At 37.0% G+C, this 8042-nt stretch overlaps 1 protein-coding gene across 1 annotated transcript; it reads left to right on the forward strand.

The window, feature by feature from the left end:
- The first annotated feature begins 264 nt into the window (after positions 1 to 264).
- On the forward strand, positions 265 to 3903 carry LOC122065621 (NADH dehydrogenase [ubiquinone] 1 beta subcomplex subunit 9-like). Its single transcript, XM_042629442.1, has 5 exons — positions 265 to 493; positions 825 to 866; positions 1390 to 1471; positions 2960 to 3015; positions 3672 to 3903. Exons 1-5 carry the CDS (start codon positions 374 to 376, stop codon positions 3741 to 3743), a joined length of 372 nt encoding a protein of 123 aa, XP_042485376.1. The 5' UTR covers positions 265 to 373; the 3' UTR covers positions 3744 to 3903.
- The last annotated feature ends 4139 nt before the right edge of the window (positions 3904 to 8042 follow it).

Consider the following 8042-nt stretch of genomic DNA (forward strand, 5'->3'; position numbering starts at 1 on the left):
TAGATTAGTGGGGGTGGTGGCGAGCTTGCGTAGGGCAGGGCGGGGCATAGGAAAATTCAGATGGTGCAGAGGGAGGGGATTAAGGGTAATTTGGGGATTTGAGTTATTTTATGGGGAGAAACAGAGAAGAAGTTCGGGATAGGGAAAGTTTAAGTAAATATAGGTCAACTACTGTGGGGTGATAGTAATTAATCTTAAAATAAAGGGTTATCTGGATACTAAACTGAATGGGAGGGTTTTTCAGATATTTCAGACACATATCACCCATCAGGATTTGGGGCTTCATACTGTTCCGATACTCTTCCGTTTTGAGTATTCCCGAGCGAGCGAGCGAGCGAGAGAGAGAGAGAGAGAGAGAGAGAGGGAGGCAGGCATGAGCACTTCATACCTAGCGAGGAGGGCTGCTCAGAAGGAGCGTGTGAGGATCCTCTACAGAAGGGCTTTGAAGGACACTCTCAACTGGGCTGTTCATCGCCATCTATTCTATCAAGATGTAAGCATATTGTCCTTTCTCCATTCCTGATCCCAAAATTGGAGTTCGCTTCCATCAATTGAATCTCATTTCGCCTTCCCCAAAATTAAATTCGTAGATTTGTTTCTTTTCGTTGATACCACCATTTTGTTCCTCCCGTTTGTGGATTCCTTCGAATCTGCTGCTATAAGTTGTGTTATTGATTTTTGACTTTATTTTCATCCTCATTTTGAGCCTCGATAGTTACGATCTATGGGCTCACTTCTTCTTTATTTCAATATAGTGAATTGATTGTATTCTTATATGTTTTCTAGACGAAAAACATTGTTTGATGTGCAATTTTCCATTTCAGGCATGCGACATGAGGGAGAAGTTTGAGGCCAACAGACATGTGGTTCGCTTCCTCGACCCCCCAGTGATAAATAGCTATTTCTGAATTCAAATGAATTTTCTTTATACGCATGCCACTAGTTAGGTAATGAATGGTGGGGAAGTATTACTTCCACTCCTGCACAAGCTTGCATCCATATTCTTTAGGTTTCTTAAGAGCGTCTGTTGATTCGAATGTAGGCTAGTTAGAGTACAATCGCTATTGACTTGTGGGTTTTATCTTATGCTGCGATGGGGTTTTCCTATCTCAATCCAGACTACGAGGGAATCGTTGTAGTTTTATGGTTTATAAACTACCCTTGTGTATTCAGATTCATATGCTTATGCCTCAAACTGACCCACTGAACCATTTATTGTCTCATATTTGCTTCAGGGTACCACATTATATGAAAATATGCTTAGAGGTCTCATCACAATTTTCACATATAACTGCCCCATTGCCATTTCTACAAGAGAATAATTTAACTTGAAATATTTTTGTTTCTAGAATTCCGATTTGTGAGCTTACATCTGTTTGTGAACTCCAGGAAGATGTTGATACAATTGACAGATTGATTGCTGATGCTGAAGCAACTCATAACAAGTTTAGGCACCCTGATCCTTACATTGGTAAGTTACATGGTAGACTTGTTCTCTTTGGTTATCCAGTTGAGTTGTTAATTGAGATTTCTTTCCCCTATTCTTTAATACATTTTTTAAACCTCTTAGTTGCTTAGATAATTTTATTTTCTTTCAAATGGACCTCCTTAGACATTTTCTATTGATTTGGGATATCAAACAAATTATCAGATGTGCAGACCTGAAAACTAATTATATGTTCCACTTGGGCTATTGTTAGAAAATTCAATTGCTCCTCAAAATTTCCCGGGTTATCTGTCAGGAGATTGCTTCCTGATGCTACTACTCAGCTTAATTCAACTAAGCCTTTTCCTGACTGAATGTTTTTGGCTGCTCAGATTTTGTTTTTCTCTTCAACTCTGTTTAAAGCCATATTCATGAGGAGATTGCTTGATGGACATGATAATTCTATGAAAATAATAGAATGAACAACTATGCTCTATCTTCTGAACAAGGCTTCCCAATGGAAAGGAGCTTCATCTTGATACATCAAGCATTTTTGAATACTAAACATATTTGTAAGTTCAGTTGAGAAGCCACTGACAATAAGAAAAAAAGATGAAATAATGGAGACCATCTTAAATAATGCAATGATGTCAGTCTCATGTAGTTCTTTTCATACCAATCCGCTAAATGAAGATGTTAAATTATGCAGACATTCTTACCAGTATATCCCGCTTATAATTAAAAATAAAAGTAGTGATTGATATTCTTTCAACAGTTGCTTTTTCATGTGCCTATCAACTGAACCGGGGGATTTAAATTTGTGAACTAGGAAGTTTTGACGTGGTGGAATAAGTAAAATATTATTTAAACATGGTTCTGGTCCACAAGGTATGAAGGCAATATTGTGGCAGTATTGCTAGGCTCATTGGATTGTGGATTCCTTCACCACAGATTTGATATCACTCATGTATCATCTGAGTTAAACTGAGTTTACAAATTGATCATCTTCGATTGTTGAAGAAGATTCCAGATCTGTTAACAGGATCCTCATCCGTGGAGGCTTCTTCATAGCTGCATTGCTGGTATGCTATGCATCTCTTGGAATATCTTATTCCAATGGATGCTGATCATCTAATTTTTGTGGACTCTAGCTATGCTACTCCATTCCCTTCTTTGGAAGGATTTTTGTTTGTCTAGGTATGAGTTTCAGCTATCTTGTTAGTAAAACTATGGGGGGAAAAATTTCTCATAAAATTAGATTTGAATCAGTAATTTGCTGCAATTTCTAATGTAGTTTAGGTTTTGCATACTTCTTAGATTGATTGGGAATATTTGTTTCCATCTGTTTTGTATTATATTTTATTTTTAGTTGGTTCTCAAACTTTCTCGTGTTCATTGTTCAAACTATTTGTGGAGTCATATTGCAAAACTTTAGTTCTTGTGTTTAGTACTGTGATGCAGTGTTTGCCTTTATCCCTTTCTTGTAGCTGTGCAATTGTCATTTATTTAAATTCTTAATTTCTTGGTGAGCAGTTCCATGGGCTCCTGGCGGTTCAAAGTTTACACGAAACCCAACACCACCTTCTGGGGTAAGTTGTACATTTTATTACACATCACATGGAAAAAAGAAAAACAGGGAAAGAGTTAAGGCATGCTATCACATTTTGAGTTTGTACATTTTTATTTTTCTTTGAACTTTCTTGGACATGACATCATTCTAAAGAGTTTTTTGTGAGGGATCATATTTTGAGTCCCTATGCCACTCCATCTTACCATAATGCATGCGTTCCTGAAAGTTTCCATTATGTTTGTACTTTCTGGTGTGATTAAATACAAGTGATAGTAAAATGAATATGAATCCAAACATCTGCTCTGAAGTTCTTATGCAAAATCAGTTGATCTCAAGGTTCTGTTTCGTCACAAAATTTAGGAGTACACATTGATATTACTGATTTCATTTGCTAGAAGTTCTGTCAAAGGCATCAATTTTAATTCTGTTGGATTTCTGTTTCTTTTAAATAATTTTCTTACCTGTTTCCTACAATCTTATTGTCTTTGGCTGTAAGGCAACTTGATCTGCATCTTGTGAATAATGTTGCATTTTTACTTAATAATGTGACTGTTAGCTAGCGAAAAATTGATGTTATGATTCTACTACTATTGAATGAGATTCTGGTTTTAAACCAAGTATTAGTTGTTCCCTTAATGCTTTTGAATCAATTTTGAGTTTTCTTTTTTTATGCAGATTGAGATAATTTATGACTATGGGCATGAAGATAATGTCGGAAACCAAGCATCCTTTTCTGCGCCACACTAATTAAACAATGAAATCTTCAATCCATTTAGGTGATTCAGTCACCTGTGCCTGTATTTCTTTTGAGAACATGACATGTTGAAATAAACTCTGCAAAACCAACTTATTCTCAGGGCTTTTAAAAAAATCCTTGCATGTGAGATACATTCTCTATTCCTTGTGATACACTTGTTCATTGGTGTTTTTAGGTATTTAAAATTATCCAACATCGATTCAAGTCCTTGTTTACTGGTACTTCCTAATGATTGGCCCCTTTTTAGAGAGAGAGAGAGAGAGAGAGAGAGAGTGATCACGATGGTTCTATCTCCTGGTTGATGTATTTAATACAGTTTAAACTTTTCAAGTCTTGCATCTCAAATCATTGTTAATTTGTGGATATGCTATTACTGATGCAATAATCTTGGTCATTGATCAGCATTAGATGGAACAGCCTGATATGTATAATGATTTTATTAGTGTCCACTGAATTGAATTTTCTTCTTATCTTCTATGCTGGCTCCTGGCACCACTTGTGTTCTTCTGGTGGATCCATTGGAGTTGTCACTCAGTGAGATTATAAAAGCTTCGACTGCCAGGGTGGAGACTTGGGGTATGAAAGCAGTCAATTTGTGCAAAAAATGTCTTAAAAGGTTAATATCAACCCGAATCCACTCCTCCCAGGACCCTAGGAACTAGGGACTTGCACCAGGTTATAGCCTTGTTAGTGTGGTGTAGGGGTATCAAACCCTAAACCGGACCAGTCAAATCGGCTGAACAAACCCAATCCAAACCGTTTCCCAGACAAGCTGGGTCAGTCTGGGGTATCATGAAGTGTACATTATAACCACCCCAGGGATGCAAATGTGCTAGAGTCCGAATTGGTGAATTCAAAGATTTTTTAACCATATTGAGCTTGAGACTGGCCGGCATGCCTTAATTTGGTTTAAAGTTGAGCCTGAAATTCAGCCAAACACCGTGGTTCGGTCCGTGTTATTATCGGTTCGGTCCGGTCAGTTTTACCAGTTCGGTTTAGGAATTGACACCCCTACCTTGAGATGTCAGTTGATATCCATGCCTCACGTCTTCATACGGATATTAAGTGGATACCATTGTCTAAAAAGTTTGAACATGGGGGCGTAAATGAGGTTTTTTTTTTTAAATATAATTTATTTATTATTGTAGTGTAAAAAAATTTATGTATATTTTATCCATAGTAAGTTCGGGGACGGCAATAATACAAGAACGAATATGTACGGCAATCAAATAGACCATATGGTAGTAATACGTTTCAAAAAATCTAGTGTAGGGGTGTCAATCGGTCGGTCCGGATCGGTTTTGGTCCGGGTTGAGTCGGTTTTGGTGTGGGAAAGCTGAAACCGAAACCGAACCAATAAGGAAATTCTGGTTTCGGTTTGGTTTCGATTTCGGTGCGGTTTGGTTTCGATTTGTCTTTGGTTTCTTAAATCGATTTGTAATCGGGTTGGTTTTGGTTTTTGGTCCAGTTTGGATTTGAATTTCCATACAAATATATACAAAACTATGCAAATTTTGATTTTTTTTTAATGAATTTTGGAGTGTTTCGGTTTCTTACAGGTTTGGTTTTAGTTTTGGTCCGAGTTTTGAGCCGGTTTCGGTTTGGTTTTGGGTTCATCCAGTTTTCGGTGTGGTTCGATTTGGTTTTGGGGTTGTAATACTCCAAACCGAACCGAACCAATAAGGCTTCGGTTTGGTTCGGTCCGTGTTGTAATCGGTTTGGTCTGGCCGGCTTTATCGGTACGATTTAGGAATTGACACCCCTAATCTAGTGCAATAAAACATGTATGACAATGATACGGTACACGTTTAATACGTGTTTAATATGATTGCTCTGTAAAAATATGAGAGCACAAATATGTGACTAAAAATGATTGTTTGAAACTAAATTTTAATCTACCATGCTTTTATAGACACTAAAATCCAATCTGATTTTTCAATTTGAAATCATTTTCCATTCTTTTTAATTTTCACATTTAATATTAATTACATTTGACCCCTAAAAAGGGTATATTAGAAAGAACTAAGAGGATAATCAAACTTCATCTTGTCTCGTAACTTTTACATGTTCTCTTCTTATTCTTGGTACGAAAACAAGGTTCAAGAAGATGGAGAATACGTGTTTGCAATAGTTCATCCCAGAGATGCTCTTGGATTTTCTTGAAATTTCCATGGGGGTTCAATTTAAGACTAGTCACATATCAATTTTAAGGCTCAAGAACCTCCTCCCTTCAACTCCTTTGATTTCTCAGATGTAGTATTGCAAGAACAGAAAGAGGAGTCTAATTCTTCATAATGTCCGACTGTAACTATGTTTGTAAATAATTGTCGGTCTAATTCAAATAGCGATTGTATGCTAAATTTCGTAGAGAGGTTTTCATTTCAACCCCTTTTGGAGAATCCAGCCCTTGGCCATCTTTGTCCATGTGAGTCATTTCTTTTGAATATTTCTTGCTTCTCCTTAAAAATTATTTGCGTGTGCAATCACCCTTGATTGAATTTTCAACTACCAATGGGAAGAGAAATGGATAAGAGGAAGGGTTGATTGGGTTTTCAACAATCGATGGGAAGAGAAATGGATGAGAGATTGAGAGCAAGGGGTATTGATGTCTTACCTATTGCCTTCGACTGCTGGTCGCCGAGATCGGAGATGGAGGAGAAGGGGTCACTGGGGCAAGGGTTCCTCATTTTTTTCGGTTTACTTAGATGAGGAAGAAGAAGGGTTATAGTTTTAATCGATTGGGGTTCCTGATAAAAGACAAGGGTCGGGAATCGGGATTTGGCCCATTTGGGTTAATCTTATTTCCTTTTTTTTTTTTTTTTGAACCCAAAAGTTTTATTGAGTATGTGACATATTATACGAGTATTATTCATGTATAATACGGTTATCTTTAAAATCCACATATTAAACGATTTTTTTGGATTGATACACCAAGTTACGAACTTTTGAATTAAACATTTGGATGCGCGTATTATACACATATTTTACTACCTATGATTTTATCCTCTTTATTTAAAAAAAAAAAAAATAAATCCAAACCATTTTTTCCGTAGCATGATGGTTTATGGTAGAAATCTTCATATAACAAAGGAGCAGAGAAACTATCATCCCATGAAAGTTACCAAACGGCCTTTAATGACAACATGAAGGGTATCTATAAAAACAAAATGATTTGTGTTGTCACGTATACGTCGGATGGGCACTGGGAGCACTTGAGAGGATCTTATTACAACAAGATAATGCCAATCAGGAATTAAAAAATAAGAATCGATGACTAAATCAGTCTTTGTTGATTCGATTATGGTTTAGATCATGTTGAAATTAATTTAAAAAAACTCTAGAATCGATCATTTAATTTAAAACCCATCGCATTTTAGGGAAATATTGGTGTAAATATTCTGATAGTGGTAGAAATTGGTATCGGTCCTAACTCCTAACCATAGATTTAGCATAATTAGTCAAATACGCGTATTATATGCATGTAATACGTGCATCCGAACGTTTAATTCAAAAGTTTGTAATTTAGAGTATCAATAAAAAAAAACCGTTTAATACACAGATTTTAAAGATAACTATATTATACATGAATAATACTCATATAATATGTCACATACTCAATAAAACTTTTGGGTTAAAAAAATAAAAATAAAAATAAAAATGAGATTAACCCAAATGGGCCAAATCTCGATTCTCGACCATTGTCTTCTATCAGGAACCCTAATCGATCGAAACTATAACCCTTCTGTTGTAACCCGGCAGTCACTGAGAGGGGGGGTGAATCAGTGAGTTCAATTCTGATACCTAAAAACCTGTCCGATGTCTGACCAAGAAAAAACCTGATATAGCTGTCCCTGTTTGCACACAGTCGTATGCACACTCAGCCTCTCATAGGCACTTCCAAGTATGCACACCCATTCCACATTCCACGCACTTCAATATCAAATGCAAACAACAAGCACCCACAACACAGGGTTTTTACGAGGTTCGGCAATTTGCCTACATCCCCGGAGTAGTGCCTGTAAAGGCTTCGTACCTACTCAATACACTACTTTTGACTGCACCCACAGTCGGGAGCACCCACACCCAATTTTCTCAAGCCGAAGCTGAGATGGCACTCGTAGTGCCGATACAATGTGTAGCACCCACTACACGGGAGCACCCACTCCCGGTGCTTAGCACCCACTAAGCACACAATAAATAATACAATTAAATTGGGCTTATAACAATGCCCTATAGTGAAGCACTCATACATGCAAATTTTCCCCAAATAGACTACAACTATCACTTAG

This window comes from Macadamia integrifolia, unplaced genomic scaffold, assembly GCF_013358625.1.
Source record: "Macadamia integrifolia cultivar HAES 741 unplaced genomic scaffold, SCU_Mint_v3 scaffold2071, whole genome shotgun sequence".
Taxonomy (NCBI): Eukaryota; Viridiplantae; Streptophyta; class Magnoliopsida; order Proteales; family Proteaceae; genus Macadamia; species Macadamia integrifolia.